General features: G+C 45.3%; 1 protein-coding gene and 1 long non-coding RNA gene across 6 annotated transcripts; both read right to left on the reverse strand.

Annotated features, from left to right (window-relative positions):
* Positions 1–1731: 1731 nt before the first annotated feature.
* SRSF5 (serine and arginine rich splicing factor 5) lies at positions 1732–6346 on the reverse strand. Of its 5 annotated transcripts, none has more exons than XM_074824342.1 (8): positions 6213–6346; positions 5542–5687; positions 5266–5336; positions 4962–5057; positions 4545–4614; positions 3174–3247; positions 2781–2891; positions 1732–2627 (listed from the first exon to the last, which is right to left on the reverse strand). In XM_074824342.1, exons 2-8 carry the CDS (start codon positions 5665–5667, stop codon positions 2381–2383), a joined length of 795 nt encoding a protein of 264 aa, XP_074680443.1. In that variant the 5' UTR covers positions 5668–5687; positions 6213–6346; the 3' UTR covers positions 1732–2380. The 5 variants fall into 5 exon arrangements, with proteins under 5 accessions (XP_074680443.1, XP_074680441.1, XP_074680442.1 ...); XM_074824340.1 differs by having other exon boundaries at positions 1732–2630; XM_074824341.1 differs by having other exon boundaries at positions 4545–4617.
* A 2534-nt stretch (positions 6347–8880) lies between these two features.
* On the reverse strand, positions 8881–14977 carry LOC141923350 (uncharacterized). The gene is made up of 2 exons (XR_012623269.1): positions 14423–14977; positions 8881–9467 (listed from the first exon to the last, which is right to left on the reverse strand). It is a non-coding gene; the product is annotated as an uncharacterized LOC141923350 (long non-coding RNA).
* Positions 14978–17179: the final 2202 nt, after the last annotated feature.

Raw genomic sequence — 17179 nt, forward strand, 5'->3', positions numbered from 1 at the left:
GAAGATTAATGTAATTTCTCTCCCAAAGTCCCAAAATGAGGTGTGAAAGTCTCTCAGCACAGGAGCCAGCAAGTCCCAGCGTGCAGCTGAGCAGCCCATGGACTTGCTGGTCACGGCCCTTTTCTAAAACCCAAGCCCTGCACAGGACACCACTGCTCTCTACACAGCAGAGGCCAGGAAAACCGACCACGGCTACACCAACTCCTCAGCTCATCAAGTGTGGGCCCAGCAAGCTGTGCCTCCCAACAGATGAGCCTTGAGCGTGCCCTGCTTTGCAGGAGTCACTGAGCTAAATACACCTCCTGCTCCGGCCACCATCTGGCTTACAAGTACAAGGGAAGATTGGCATTAACACCTCCAGTGTGTAAAGGACACGTTGTAACCTCAAGTAATTCATCTTAACTAAGAGGCTCATATCAAGAACCTACACTTCAGAAATGCAGAATCCTGGCCAGTCATTGTAACTCTCTGTAGTGCAAAGCCTAGGAGTTTGTTTTAACCTGAGCATTCATCCTCACAACAACCAGTTTGCCACCTTAAAATGCAGAAATTCACTTGTGCTGCTTGCAAGGCAAGCACTGTGGTTTAGAAACAGCATTGGGAACTGCTATTTACAGAGCAGGCAATGCTTCCTATTTAGCAGGAGGGAGGGAGGGAGGGAGTGTCCCAAATCCCCCTCCTTTCCAATCATCAGGTGCCTTCAGCCACCTGGGCTCCTGTTGGAGCCAAGTCCCACCTGAACACAGATGCCAGTAATCGTTCAAGCAAGCAGGAAGGATCACGACTTGAGGTAACCCAGCTAACCTTGCACCAGGGCGAGCAGCAGTGCTGCCTTCACCTAGAGGTTAAAGCCCTCTTCTTCCACGCCTCAAGGTGATCCAGCATCTGAACGACCCTCCGAGAAGGGAGCCTCCCCCTCCCCAGAGCTGTCTACTGATAACCCAGCTACCCGCGTACCAGCCTGACCACCCTCCCTGCCTGCTCCCAGGAGCGATGGGAGGATCACCACCTTAACAGATGTTCTCACATCCCTTGGCTTGGGACACATTTACAAGAAGGGCACAACAGTACAGCCTGCAGACACCAAGCGACCCACCTCACTCTGGACACAACCACCCTGCCTTTCCCAGGACCTCATCCAACGCCCAGCCTCTTGAAAGGGTTCAGTGGATTACTGGAGTAGCTTTGTAATGCACTGTATAAGAAAACGCATCTTATTTTTAAAACTAAATTCTAACGCTCTCTCTTGTGGCATGAGGGCTTGAGAAACACAGGGATTGCAGAGGGTTGCTGCCCCTGTAAGGCACAAGCACTAAACGCCAGCTGCAGTATGACCACCCACCAACATAAAAATCCCTCTTCCTCCGGAACGAGCACTAGTGCCTATGAAGTGCTCTGTCCACACCTCAATGTTCTCTCACACGCGTGTGCACAAGCACACTGATGAAGTATGCCGACTACACCCATCTTCTACATTCCATGCCTATCAGCCAAACAGTGATTAAAACCTGAACGTGTCCATTCCAACTTTTGCTATGAACTATGACAGCATGATTCTCCTTATTACCAAGGTTATTTCAGAACATCAAGATATCTAAGGACATAGTGTGATGTATTTAAAATGACACACCCGAAACACTCAACCATAGCCTTGTATAGACACATTTTAAGACTGTCCAACAACATGAGGCGCAGTCACACACACACTTTATTAACACTAAGAAGCAGAGACACGTTTCTTTGTACTTTATTTCAGCTATTTAATTCTTAAGTATCAAGAATTAGGGTGCTTTGTAGAATATTATTACCACAGGGTAGTGAAATGGGCATTTTCTTAAGTGTAGTGCAAGTCATATCAAATGAAAAGCTTTTAAAATAAAGTTTTATTACCAGTACTGACCAGCACTTAATCTGCTGACCTATAAGTGAAACAATGATCCAAAAGCACAAAAAAATACCCTCTGAAATAAAGCTTTATGTACAGCACATGTAGAGCTCTTAGATGCCTAAAGCTATTAGTTTGAGATATTAAACTAATGTTCTGAGTTGCTATTCACAGTTGCGTTTACTGGGAATTAAGTGTTCAGATGACTTTTTGGAGTACAAAAAAATTTGTCTGCTTTAGTTATAAAGAGCTCTGCCAATATACACAAACTATACACTTCAGACATTCACAAAAAAATGTGAGCAAGAAAAGGGTTATCAAAAAACATTTAATACAATTAGTCAATAACCCTTCCCACCATGGTCCACATCTACAAAGTTCCCCCCTCCCTCCCTCCTCCCCATCCAAACCCTTCCCCACAGAAAGTCACATACTTACCACAAGTTTTAGCAAGTATGGTTTAAAAAAGGGCCCCCAGGGCAAGTTACTTATAGTTCAGTTGCCACTGTCAACAGATCTGGACCTCGATCTAGACCTCTGCCGATCCACGGATGATGGGGATTTAGATCTACTGGAAGAACCACGTTTCTGGCTCTTCTCTGGCATTGGAGATCTACTAACTGATCGAGACTTGCTACGGCTCCTACTCCTTGACCTGCTGTAAGACTTGCGGCTGCGGGAACGGGAACGGCTACGAGACCTGGATGAGCTTCTGCTACGGGACCGTGACCTGCTTCTGGACCTACTGAGGAAACAAAGAGCAGCAGTGTCAGCAATGAAATGTCACGGACCATGGCAATAACCAGGCTGGTCTCCAGTTCGGTTGCCTGGTCACTGGCTTTAAAGTTTTCTTAGTGTGTATTTAAGCATTATTTAAGAGAACAGAAATCCATACCTGTGCCTTTTGCTGCCTTCAATTAGTTTTATTTTCCTTCCATTAATTTCTTTACCAGAAAGCTTTTCAATAGCATTCTTTAAATCACTGTAAGAGGCGAATTCAACCACCCTACAGAAAAAAATAGAACAAAAACCAGCACACGGAGCTCACTATTACAAGTTGTATTTTTGATGATAGAAAAAAAAACTCAAAAAACCTCACACTGCCCAGCATGGTCATCCCTTGTCACAACTCAAGCATGAATTGAAGAATTTCCCTCCACAAATACCAGAGAATGCACTTTCTAAGGGTAGCCAAATTAAAGCATGAACAGCTGCTGAGCATCCTCCCCAAGTATTATAGATACAAATACTACTCTACAGCTTTTAAGAGATTATTTCAGAAGCTTACCCTTCATTTAACTTAGGTCTGTGTGCATCTGCAAAGGTTACTTCCCCAGCTTGTCTCATGAAGTCTTTGAGATCCTAACACAAGACCAGTTATGTTATGCAAAGAAGTGAAATTAATACTTATCTATATAAAAATAGTTAAAAACAAACAAAAGAAACTTATGACTACTGAAAGAGAAGATGTTAGATAAATTACAAACATGGCAATTGCCATACTTGTATTCTATCAAAATTGAATTATCTCTATCAGGGCACGAAATAAATGAAAAAAAAGCATATTGCTTTAAGCAAAATGCTAATAAAGTGTCTTAACATTAAGGAAAATATTAGTCTACAAAGATCATACAGATTAAATAAGAAAGAGAAAGAGAGAGAGAGAGAGAGAGAGAAAGAAATAAAAAAGTACATTTGTATATATACTGGACTGAGTGTGAAATACTACCCATATATTTTTGTACTATTTCAGTCGCCATTTACATTACGAATCTTATATGCATACAGAATTACATTTACATAACACCAATTATTTTGTGCCCCATATGTCATTAAAAATATAGTTTACTTTACCTTTATTAACATTTCCCTAGGCTAGCCAAGCAGCAAACTGCATTAAGCGACCGGAGATACCGTCATGATATATGCCCGACTGGCTCTTCGCCACCCACTTGACGAACACTACCCAGTCGATGGAAGCCATTAATCGCACTGCCCTCCCTATTAGGAGACTATTGATGGATCCAGACATTCTCTATGCTTGATGTTACCAAGGACCACTTTACTGCGATCAGGATTCCAACGACCACCTAATTTCGTATCTTTCAACTCTTTTCGACCAGGACCTCTTTATTCGGAAGCGTTACAGGAAGAACAGCTCTCAACTTAGGAATCAGATCTCGTTAACGCTCTGGGATCGCTGCAATGTGGCACTTTAAGGAGTGCATCGATTACGTCTAGACCGGCAAACACAGATCTAGAGGTGGCCAAGTGACATTGTAGGAGCTGACTGGAAAGTCAACCAGGCCCAACCAAGAGTGACCAAGACAGAACGATTAGGATAACCCACAGGCACTCCTCGTCATAAGGCCAACGACACAGATAGGCTGGCAAATAAAGGGTTTAATATGTGGTTAAAATGGATTTAAAAAACAAGAAAAAAATAAATATATATCCTCAAATATATACATTTATTATTATTATAAATTAAAATTAACTAGTTTCATTCAAAATATTTAAATTACATTATTTAAAGTTACATTAATTACATAAACATTTTTAAGAAATTATATTTAAGTTTTAATTAATTATTTTACAAAATAATTACATTACATACCCATTAAATGAAGTCAAAATAGTTAATCGTGTTTCAACAAACCTGCCAGCTGACTCGGGAAGACAAATTTTCTACTATGAGGCGATTTTCTGTTCTTACAGGTGGAGCATTTCTGCTTGGAAATAAACAATTGAGACTTTCATTAGGAATTAAAATACAGCCACATATAAATATTAATAAAGGCTATACCAATAACCAGTATCAGCATACCACCATTACTACTACAACTTAACTATGGAATGCCCTGAGTAATCTAGGACAAGGATTAAGTACTTTAGGGGCAGGGGGAAGCATAAAGATGCATGCATATCTGAGGAGTTTTTTAATCCTCACTATCCTACTGCCACATCCGATGACTGACTAAAAATACCGTTTAACATCTCACTCTAGCTCAAGTTCTTGGATCAGATGAGCTCACAGTATTTCTTTTAAACTATGTCAGTTCAAAGCTATACATACCTCCTGTCACTACGTGGACGGCGGCTACTAAAACGGTCAGAGTACCTTCCTCTGCCTCTACCCCTAGAGCGTGCTCTTGCATGCTCAATTGTAACCCTGGGGGAAAAAAACAAATGGAAAACCATATGTTTTTACATTTTCCTTCTTACATATTCCCTCATAGCTACACGGAAAAAAACCCTAACCCACAAAACAGCTTAAAGAGTACTGATAACACAATGGAAGTTAAAACTTCTTATAAAATAAGACTCACTTCTTATTTTAGATATTCACATTTATACACACATGAAATAAGGTACCACACCTCTCACTGCAAAGCTCTTTTCCATCCAATTCATAGACAGCATCATCTGCATCCCTTGGATCCTCAAATTCCTGCAAAACCACCGCAGCAAAAACATAAAAGTAAAAAAAATATTACACCTCTAAAACATTAACAAATGCTTATTTGCCACGTAGGTTACTTAGCTGAGCACGTTAATGGCATTTTCTTTTAGAAGTAGCTTCGTGCACATCAAACGTGCACGAGATCCGAGTGCCCGCCGGGGACCGGCAGAACCCTGCGGAGGGGCGCACTCACCACAAACCCAAACCCCCTCTTCAGATCGATGTCCCGGATGCGGCCGTATCCCTTGAAGAACCTCTCCACATCCTTCTCCCTGGCGGCCGGGTTCAGCCTCCCGATGAAGACGCGACAGCCGCTCATGGCTGTGGGCGCGGAGCTGGCTGCGGGAGATACAGCGCCCAGCCCGTCAGTGCCCCCGGCCCGCCGGCCCTGTCCAGTGACTCAGCAGCCCCCGCCCCGCGCAGCCCCCAGCAGACCCGTCCTCGCCCCCGCTCCGGCCCAATAGGAAGGAGCCAGGTGGGGCCCGCCTTAGCCTGCACCAATAGGAAGCTGTCCTTCGGCCTGCAGCCCCGCCCACAACACGCCACTCCGGCGTGGTCCGCCCCTCCCCGCCAGCGCACGCGCGCCGCTGCCCTCGAGCAAGGGAAGAAAAGCTAACGCCACCGCTCCGCCACAAAATGGCGGCCGGGGCCGCACCCACCACCAACGGCGCCCGCCCCGCAGAGGGCACCGGAGTAGAACAGAGCGACAAGAGGACAGGCCGCCGGCCGGAGCTGACCGGCTGCGCAGCCAGGAGCTCCCTGCGCCAGCGACCCTGCTCCCCCGATGCCGCCCGCCCGCGGCGCTGCGCCCCGCAGGGAGGCCCCCCGCGCTCCGCCGCGCCGGGACCCCGGCCTGTCACGAACCTGGGCTGCGGATCTCGCTGCCGGGCGAGCGCGCGGGGCGGTCGGCGCTCGGCTGGCGGGCAGCTGCCTCCTCCCTCCGCGACGGCCGGCTCCAGACTGCGGCGCCTCTCCGCCGCTGCGCTGCAAAATGGAGGCGGCCCCGCGCGTCACCGCCGCCTCACGTGACGCGGGCGCCGCGCGGCGATTGGCGGAGACGGCGGCCCCACCCCTTCCCCAGAGAATCCAGGCCGGGGCGGGGTGGGGGGTGCCGCGGCCCGGCCCCGAGGCGCCGCGGCGGGACTGGCACCGCCGGCGGCTCTACCGTAGGGCCGGGGGCCCAGGCCTGCCTGCCGAGGAGTGGGGGCGGTCGCCCTTCGCTACCTGCCGCTCTGTAACGGGCTTTCCCGAGACCTTCTTGGGTGCGCGGAGGGAGGATGGCCGCTAGCATACTCACCTTCGCTTGTCAACCCATCCGGCCTGGGCTGGGTAGCTGGTGGCTGTACGCTAAATCTGCCTGTGTGGGGAAAAAACGGACAATGGCGTTAATGCTGGTCTGGAGTGTGGAAAGCACTGTGTGTTATCTCATCTGGAAGCCATTTTGAGAAGGCAATAAAAGCATAAACCTGGCTTTTCACAGTGTTGCATAGTATAGGGCTGTCACTAAAACTGAAGTGACGAACAGAACCATCAGGCTCTTTTATTCGTACAGTACATAACGGACTAAAAACTGCTGCGTTTGTGTGCCAGGCAGGCACGGGAGCGGGCAAGGTCTTGCAGGAGTAGGCATTTCTTGGCCACGATGAGCAAAGTGAGAGGAGAAAAATACGTAAGGCGCACCTGATCTATTTGCAGCCTCATTTCGAATCAAGTGTGCAACGACAAGGTAGATAGCTGAACTTCGTTTCTGTTTTACATAACTGCAGAATTTATCACAGCTTGGCTTCTAGATGATTAAAGGCAATGGACTATCCCAAGGGACATTCAAAATGCAGAAGACATCTGGAAGTTGAAGATACACCCACTAGTTTTCTAATACAGATGGAGGTTGCGGCTCTGTGACTGTCACTGCCAGATTTGTGCACTGCTGGATCAGCTGGCATTACACAAAGAGTTAGCCAGCAATTATAGCTACATCAGGTTGACCTGAGGACAGCATGACCCTTTTGATAGCATTTCCCTGACTCGTCACCTGGAGTCCCACGCTGCCTCCAGTCTTACCTCCTACCCACGCCCCTTGTGGACTGTGAAATGCCATCTTTGTTACACCCAGTGTCTGTTATTAATCAGCTCTATGGGGACGAGCTTCTCTTTTTCATGCTCGGTCACTGACATAAAGTTCCCTGGAACAATACCACGCATGATGCCACTGACATCATAGCTTTATATGACAGCCCCCACGCACATTCCTCAAACTGCAACAGTATGCAGAGTCCCCAAAGTGGGAAAGTTATTTCTGCTATGTGCAGACAATGATGAAAAAGGCTACAGTGTAGCTGAAGGTTTAGCAAGGGCAACTGGTAGCATCACCTGCTTTTCTCCTGGATTACAAAAATGCGTATTTCCATTCTGAGCAACGTCTGGGTCCGTGAGAAAAGCAAAATGATGCACACATGGGAGAATCTGCAGTAGAGGGACGACTTTGAGCAATAAAAGACAACACTTGTGATTATCCCTGTGGATAAAGGGAACCTTTACCTGCTGAGGAAGATAGTTCAGATGTGCCACCTAACATTTAACACTGCTAATTTCATAATGAGTTACAGTGCTCTAACAGGTGCCATGGGAACAGGCAGTCCTGTTCCTGTCAACACTGGGACTCTTCTGACTGCAGAGTGAGCTGGTTCACAAAGCTAAATCAGTAAAACCTAGCCCTGGAAAAGCAGCAAGCAGATTTCTGCTGGTTTAACTCCCTGAAAACCAGCTTGTAGTGGGATGAAAACAAGGGTTAGTGCTGAACAGAGAGGAGAGGAAGGAGCAGGAGCACTCCATTAAGGAAAAGTTGTTCATTTTAGCAGTGTGAAACTGCAGCCTAAAAAGTGTTGTCCTTGTTACTGCAAGGCAATAATCTCCTCTGTGCATCCCATTTTCAGACCACTGGGAGAAGAGAAACAAAAGACAGGAGGGGATCCAGGAAACAACAATCACTCTTTGAAAGGTTCCTGTGTTACCCAACTGTGTTACTGACGTAAAGGTCATATGCTTTTTTCCTCACATGGGCTTCTCACTTAGGGTCATGAGCCTGCACATCTGTTTCCTACCCAGTGTCTCTGAGTTATTTGTTAACAGGAAGGAGTACTTCTCCCTTTGGCTTGAAGTTGTTTGAAAACCACCTAGGACTTGTTAATATTCTTGCTGCTGGCTAGCCCAATAATATCCACACTTCTACCTTCCTTGCAACTCTGGGCTGCTGAAAGGCACACAAGCAGGCTGAAATCCCTCTAGTTAATTCATCAAGGTAACTAGGTAAATACAGCAACTACTTGGAAGTAGGAAGGGCATGAGGCAGCAGAAGACTAAATGAAAGCTGAAATAAAGTCCCAGCCAGCCACCATTACGATCTGGTACTGCTTGTGGAAAATAGTCGATAGGGATTAACTCTTCACTGTCTCTTCCAAACTGTCCCGATCCAATGTCGGGGGAGGTTTTGATATGATCCCAAGAGCGAGATTAAGACACAAACAAGGTCAAATGCCGTATACCCAAAACGGGTTTTTACTATTAAAAAAAAAAGAAGAGGGGTAGCGATAGGACAGAATGGAAGGAAAAGACAGAAATAAAGCAAGGATGCGGGATAGGGCTGCAAGAATAGTCACCACCATGGATCCAGTGGCATCCCATTGGTCCTCAGTCTTCAGTTCTTGGGTGCACAGGATCTAGCTTCGATGGTGGATGCACACAGAGCAAAGTTTCTGTTGCCTTTTTAAGTTCATGGTATCCGCTGATTAGCGTATCTGCTCACGTTTAACTTTTTTTTCTCTAGTCCCACAGGTTTTGTTGCATCTGGCTTCAGGGCAGGAACGTTTGCCTCTTACCAGTTCATTAGAAATGCATGCATGGTGTCTGGCCTACACAACAGAGCCACAAATGGCTACACGATGGGGACAGCTCAGTGCATGTGTGCCCCTTTGAGGCTTGTCTAAGGAGTCCGACAATGCAACCGCAAAGAAGTGGGGGGGTGCATCCTTCAGTACACTCCCGCTTCCCTGGGCGACAGTCCCCAGACCAATTCACAGGCCGCAGCAGCTTCTCCTGGAGGTTTGCACAGACACAAGCAAGCTTTGAGACAGTCATATGACATTTCAATCTCTCACACAAATACAAAAATTAAATGTCATCAAATGAAACTAATGAAGTCCAAGTTCAAAACATGCAAAAGGAGGTGATTCTTCACCAACTGGTAGAGGAGCTCTGGCATAACTTGCTGGAGTATGCTCTGCATACAGGAAGTTTATAGGACTTCACCCTACAGACAGCTTTAAACCACGGAGGAGGGAACGGGGAAAAAAACGGAGGAGCGAGGGAGAAGCAAAAAGACAGATTCCAAGTTAGAGACTCTACCTCCATTGCCAAAGACCCTCTGCAAAAACTACTGCCCCTCAGATCCACAGTGAGGCTGCTTGTATGAGCCATACAGCCAAAGACTCGGCACTTGCCCAGTTCTGCAACAGTTCTGTGAATGGAAGCAGAAATGTAGCTGGCTCCTGCTACTGGTGAATATATTTGTTATTAATTTCACTGTGGTTCTCCATGTTAATACACTCTACCTTTCTTTACTTTCTCCTTTTCTGTACACTTATTTACCTATGCATTCTCTGCCCTTTTTACCAAGGCTCTGTGAACTAACATATTTCTGTTACTGCTAGACTCAGTATAGCTCTCTTAAAGGTAGCAGCAATGAGGGCTCAAGAGCTGACTTGCAAAAGTCTCAAGGAGATGGCAAAAACTAAACAGAGAGTTTAATCTTTGAGCACCAGTTGGTTTTCTTCAAAATGTCTGGAGAAAGAAAATGGAAATTGACCTAGAAATAATGGAACAGCAGACATTCAGACATAACTGTCACTGTTTTTTTCTGGTTTTCCACTTCTCAGGAAAGCTAAACTTTTCAAATTGCTCAAATCCAAATATACAGATTTCTTATGTGTTACTGCCAGACTGAGATTCCCTGCCTGCCAACCAGAAATATATTTAGTTGTAGCACCTTTTCTGCACTAGACTATAATTCAGAGAGAAACATGCTGCTGCAGGGCTGTTACTAAGCAGTCAGTAGAGTTAGGGAGACTGACTAAGGGCTACTCTTCCACAGTCTGAACAGACCCTCACTGCCTAACCGACCTTGTTTCAGCTGGCTCTGGTAGAACCCTGGATACAGTTCCTCACACACATCTTTCCTAGCCAAACATAATAATTAACATCCTATTAATTATAGCTCAGCAGCAATATTCAACTAGTCCCAGAAGTACCTTACGGTAACAGGGGGTTCTGTAGCTCATCACTGAAGTTGCAGACCTCAGCTCTTAGTTCAGGTGAACGTTATTCAGGGCTGTGCTAATGGCTGTGGCCCAGGAAAAAGCAGCAGAGGCAGGAACCGACCACCTCCTCCTCTCTAGGATATGGAACAGGCACTGCCTATGTCTCTGCGGTTTGCCACTGTGTGAGGCAGTTAAGGCAGACTGACAGCAGAATAGTGCATCATCACATCAGATCGCATCCCAGTGGAGATTTAGTACCGATAAGGCATTACACACCATCACATTTTTTACATTACCTAGTACATGTGACAAAGTTTAGGTTCACTTAAGGTTTTTATGCTGAATTTATGCCAGCTGCAGAAGGACAGGTGGTACCTGGTCCAACATGAAGCATACAGGTACAAAGTGGAAAATATTTTTTTTCTCCTTAGGTTAATATTTGAATCATCAGAACAAGTTTACAGCAGCTCAGCGTGTTTAGTTGTAGATGCTGAATCTGAACTCATGAGGAAATCTCACAGCGCTGTGAGAGCAAGCCGTAGACTGCTACAGAAACAATTTATTGGGTCAAAGCTATTTATAAACCTTCAGAGGGTAACAGGAGAGCCTCTGCAGGATCATGTGTCCTTCCTCAGCTGGCCCTTTTAAACCTTTTCTGAAAGCCACCTGAGCCCCTTTGTGATTTAACTCAACGTTAGATGTACCCCCCAAATGCAACCACTGCACTCATGGTCATGGCCTGCCATTACATTTCCAAGCAGCTCAAATCATGCCATGTCTTTTTTTTGACAAACCATCTTCTTTGTTTACACAGACCCAGGGACTAACATTGGCAGCAGTTTTTGTTTTCAGCAGATAGCAGATTGCAAACACTGAGCATGTCATGTCATCTTCACCTTTGCTTAATTGAGACCCGATATTCATCTTAAAAAGGATGTGAAGAACATAGGTCATAAAAGGGGAAGAATAGGATGAAGAAAGTTCACATATTCTCAAGCAGACAGTGCTTTTAATCCTTAAGAAATTCCCTGAAGTAACTAATGAACCATCACTGAGAAATCTCTAGCACCATCCTGAATGCTTAGCTTCCTGGGACTGCAGTGATTTTTTGATTGGCAGGCTTAACTTCAAAGGTCAGAAAGTCAGTGAAACAAAAGATTAAATCATCAATTTAGAAGCACTTTCATTCAGTAAACTGGTAAGCTGCTCACGCCAACAAAGCAGGCAATCAAGAACAAGCTGTTTCAAATGAATCCAATACTCCTTATTGTAATAACTAAGCTATCCGGCAAGGGGAAAAATAGAGATGTGTTAAACCTGACTACAATAATGATTTTAGTCCTTCTTTCTTAAGAAACAGGAAAATACCAAGTTAAAATTCATTGTAAGCTGGAAGCACAACTTTTTCAGAGTTTGCATTCAAAATAGCTCCTTGACAAACTTGGGGACAATTCCTTTGGGGAATCAGGGATCTCTTCTTAGCACAGGACCATTTAATACCTGCATTAATAATTTGTTAAGCAGATTAGAGCATGCAGTGTTGAATCAGTCTGGGAAGAGTTTCAAACACTCTGAAGACAAGAACAGAAATTCAAAATTAGTCTCAGAAACCAAAGGAATGATTCAACAAGATGAAATTCTGCAAGAACAAGGGCAGACTGTGTTTAGGAAGTCTAATCCACTAGTACAAAATCAGAAACACCCATTTAGGAAGTAGCAACATCTATAAAGGCTTGAGCTAAAGTGGATTGTAATCTGAAAATAACAAACACACTGGCATTGCAGAAACAGGTAAAACCTATTCTGGAATGTGGCAACATAAGGCGTGATATTTAAGGGCCAAGTGATGATGTACTTAATGGCCTTAAGGTAAGTAAGATTTAACAATGACCTCGGTTTCCTTACGGCACAGTACTACTCCAACACGCATATGGCTGCCAGGCAGTTCCTGAAGAGCAGTATACATTGCTTTGTGGTATCTTCAAGAAGTAGAGGTCAGTAGAAGGCCAGAGTGTTATCAATGCTGTAAGTGTCTTGTCATGTTTATATCACCTACCTTTCACATGCTTTTCAAGTCTGGGGAGGATGGTACATGTCCCATCACTAGGCAACAGTTATATTAAGGAAAAACAACATTAAAACAATATACCACATGGTGGCACAATCCAGGAAAACTCTCATTAAGCTGTAATCACAAGAGGCTGTTTAAACTAGTTGTCATGTTACACAGGTAAAAATACAAATTAGAAAGGACACATCCATACGATATCCTGGTTCCTCCAAACTTCCGATAGATGTTCCTGGAAAACAAGCTGTAATTTCACTGACTGTTTAGCCATCCAGGAATTATGCCTAGCTTACATGGAATTTTCATGCCTCTGTAGTTACTTTGAAAATATATATTTAAGCATTATAACTCTTTGAAAGTACTCATACCAATACAGAAGTCTTTGTTTTCATATTGTCTAAAGATACAGGAATACATGGTCTTTCTATAGATATGATTTGATGCTACAGTCAATTCAGTGGCAGACTTGGTTCAGGAGGTTTCCGCTCCCAGATTCTCCCACTTGCTGTTCTCTCTCCTTCAGTTTTACTGACTCAACTTTCAGGGCTACTGTAATATCAACTATTTTGTTTTTTGAACCAGAATTATCATTCCTCCCCCTTGACGGGGTTGTGCTGTCAGAGAAGTAGTAACTAGACCTCACTGTACCCACACCAGAGAATTTACGTCTGAAGTGCTCTTTCTCTGCTGGGCACTGTGCCACCACTTGCCTGAGCTTTAAACCATCCTGTGATCTATGTGACAGGTATAACAGCACAGAACTAGAATAATTAGGGAGGACACTGGAATCCACCCTTCCCCTAGCCCGTAACGCTAGCCACCCGAGCCCTCAAGAAGACAACAAACCATTTTCTGAATATTCCCCTTGCAACCATAAATGCTGGAAAGATTGTTTAAATGAAAGATAAGACTCAGCAGATTTTGGCTCATATTATCCTCAGACATAGACTCTTTCTGCAAGAAGCACTCCATCAGCACAGGGGGTGTTTGGTGCTACAAAGCACTCTCATCTGCAGGCATTAAGAAGTGATTTATGCCAGCAAATACAGAGGTGGAGGTGGGACAGTTCCCAGGGTGCAACAGCTGGAAGGCTCCGGGGAACATTTCACATGCATCTCTTAATCGTTAGGCATACAGCTTTGACTGAATGGTGCTACTCTCTGTGTAAACCTTAAAGGCTGGTATTAGGGTATGAGGGTCAGCTCATGCCAAGTTTAACCTCAGAGGCCCGACATCAGTGCGCAGCGAGCTGCTGTGCATGCCAGGCTGCAAAGCAGCAGTAACCCAAGGTCACGGATGTCTCCAGCACTGCCTCCCCTTCTGTCACCTCAGTGGGGCTCTGAGGGCTGGCTGTCACCCACCTGGGGCCAGGGAAGCACAAGCAGCACATGGAGCTGGTCAGCGTTATCAAACCTTCACCTCCTCCAGCAGTTTACTAACATGGCTAGTTAGATTTGACAGTAAGTTTCTAGCCATGCACTAGGTTCACATTGAGCAGCTTGTTATCCCAGCCTGGTTCCCAGACCTACAGCTATCTGAATCCAGTGCTTTTGGTTAATCATCTGCCATCCTGTTAACCTGGTGCCAGAACTTAAACTTTCAGCCTCAGAGATGGGGGGGTTCCTCTGGCGCAGAGTGTGGGCACAAGGACCACGACCATCACAAGGCAGTGGCAGAGTTGCTGCCTGACTTACCCACTCCGGAGAAGGCAGCAGCTCGATTCCCAGACCTTTCGCCAGCAGCACCTGCACTGCCCTGGGCTTGCCAGTACCATGTGCTGGGCCTGCGCAGTGTGACTTCTCCTTGCAGAGCCAGAGAGGAGCAGAGCTTTCCTGCTCCAGCTCAGAAAACAAATGCGCAGTCAGGCACCCTGAGCTTGTTGGGACACTGCAGAGGACGAGGCCAAGGAGTGCTGGTGTCTGGTTCCTGCCAGTGAGTTATCTGTTTGCACTAGCTTTGCTCCTTCCACAGTTCTTGCTCCAAAACGCCTGCTTGCTTGGCACAGGAATTGGTGTCACCTCCCATAAGGAAATGTTGATGGTGCAGCTGCCTTCCCAAATTCTGCACTCAGATCAGCGACTTTGCTACTTTTTCGGCACTGAGCTGAGGATGTCCGTTTTGGTAAAAATAAATTCTTTGTTCAGATACTTTTTGAGCTTTGCTCACAAACACAATGGCCAGAATGCCTACTGTTTAAATCACACTTTACATTGTTTTAGTAAGATTAAACACTTTGGAGAATAGGCACATTTTCTCTTTGTTCTTCCCCCCAGACCATTCAGAACCACATATTGCACCTATCGCTCTAGAATTAAGTGTTTGGACACCACAATGTCCTGACCGTGTGTCTGCCAGCAACAAAAGACATGATTATGCAGATGTCTTCTACTTGGCACCATTTCTGCAGCTCTGAAATAGCCCAGGCATCTCTCATGCACCCCCCTGAGCTGCACAGTGCATTAAATAAAGCTGCATCAGATTTTCCAGGGGTCTGATTCTGCTACACAATCCTCTAACACCCCCAGTTGCTAATTCCCAGCACATACACCCGCAGAAGAGTTTTCTTTTGTTACTATTGTCAAATTCAAGCGTCAGATGGCATGTAGGATAAGCAACAGGACAGGCCATTATTTCTGGCAGGCAGAAAGCTGGAAGACAAAGAGCCTGGCAGGCCAGTCCATCACTCAGTACTTGCCCTGTCTCCTTGCCACCACCTCCTGCCTTTCTTAAAGCACACGAAAGGACATCCCCTCCCCAGCGTACAGACAAGTCGAGAACCTGGGCTTCCATTGCTCCCTGTGGGAAATCAGTTTAACAAACAACGTCACAAGGAGTGTTTTTTTTCTGTTTAACCCATATTTGCCTTTCAAAATTCCTCCTGTCACATTGAGTTACAAGCCCTTGAAGTAGGCCAAAGGCTCCCTTTTCCTCCCTGGGGACTGTTCACTCTGGATGGTAATATCAAGCTTCCTTAGCCATCCCTGCTCAGCTGAGATATGCATATTTATCCCTTTTCATCTTTTCTTGTAAGTCCTTACAGCCTCTGATCATTTCATTGCTCTTGTGTGACCTCTGATTTCCTGTGTCTTAGACTTAAGTGCAATACAGCTGATTAAAACGATAGATAGCACAATGCTTGAATAGGTGGCTGCTCCCCTGCATGCCTCCCACCCCTCCTTCCCATCTGTTGGTGAGAGTGAACCTCCTGGCAGCCCAGGGGGCTTTTTTTCAGGCAGGGCTGAATTTGTGTTACAAGGCTGGCCTGATCAACCTCTGCCGCTCAGGACTGCGCTGCTGGGAGAGGAAGGAAAATGGACTCCCTGTCCGGTGAAAAAAGCTCTCTGTGACCCTAGCTCAGCTGTCCAACTGGGATGGAAACGGGGACGTAAGGCACTGGCTCTGGCAGGCAGCTTCAAGGCAGAGAGGAATAGTGACCCAGGGAAAATACTGCTGGGCTCTGCTCTCAGCGTGTGACATGCTGTGACTAAACAGTGCGTGCAGGAAAACTTGGAGCATTCCTGACAACTGCACTGGGTCCTATCTTCGGTTTGGTTTTTTTTTCTAAAGCAAAAAGAAGGAAAAAAAAAAAGAAAATAAAAAAAGGACTTTGTTCATTTCACTCCCTATTTAAAGACATTTTTTAAGCTTTTGTGGTTTACCTAATTATTTATTCAAAAAAAAAAGGGTAGCTTTGTAGCTAAACCATCAGGCACGCCAAATGCAAAGGTAAAAGTAGCCATGGCTATGTAATATGCTCTAGTAGGTAGGTAGGTACACAGATGAAAATTCAGGCAAGATCTGTCTTGTGCGACCATGAAGCAGCCACCACATGACAACATCACGCAAGCTTCTGAAAGAATGAATAAAGACCCTCACCAAATGGTTACACTCCATTTTTGTTATACATTCTTTTAACTTCAACAGCTAAATGACATACTGGCTCACAGCTGCTTTATTTAAAGTTTCATTGATCTTTTACTCTGTTGGGAGCTTATAATGAATACCAGACCCCATATCCCTAATATTTTCTATGGAGACAGGCAGAAGGAAAACACTTGAAACAAGGCAAGCTTTCTTTGAGAACCAGGGGAGGGAGGGAATCCCCCTCAAGCATTAATATCCCCCTGCTCCCTCACCAGACTAAAAAGGAGACACATAAAATTTTTAAATAACCTTTTTTTTCGCTTATGGAACCAAATAAAATAAGAAAAATATTTTGGGCTTTGGACAATTAAAACAAAGAAATCATATTTTGTGTTTTTGAAAATTTCAGAGGAAACTGCAATAATTGCCCAGAAGGGCATCATGTCTGGAGAATTTGTTTCCTCTCATGTAAGAAAACGACTGCACGTTGCTCTGGCAAAGCAAGCAGCTAGCTCTGCTGACTGCAGGGTGGAGATGATCACCCTGCGCAGCCACAGATTTGTTTTCCCAATGGCCATTAGGTCCTA

This window comes from Strix aluco, chromosome 4, assembly GCF_031877795.1.
Source record: "Strix aluco isolate bStrAlu1 chromosome 4, bStrAlu1.hap1, whole genome shotgun sequence".
NCBI classification, from domain to species: domain Eukaryota; kingdom Metazoa; phylum Chordata; class Aves; order Strigiformes; family Strigidae; genus Strix; species Strix aluco.

What these genes read in the sequence shown, in the direction of transcription:
- SRSF5 (XM_074824339.1), bottom strand. Translation starts at nt 5,667, where the DNA reads ATGAGCGGCTGTCGCGTCTTCATCGGGAGGCTGAACCCGGCCGCCAGG. An exon ending in AGACCTAAGTTAAATGAAGG is followed by an intron (nt 2,892 to 3,173) that starts GTAAGCTTCTGA and finishes TTTTTTCTGTAG; the next exon opens with GGTGGTTGAATTCGCCTCTT. An exon ending in GAAGGCAGCAAAAGGCACAG is followed by an intron (nt 2,631 to 2,780) that starts GTATGGATTTCT and finishes TTGTTTCCTCAG; the next exon opens with TAGGTCCAGAAGCAGGTCAC.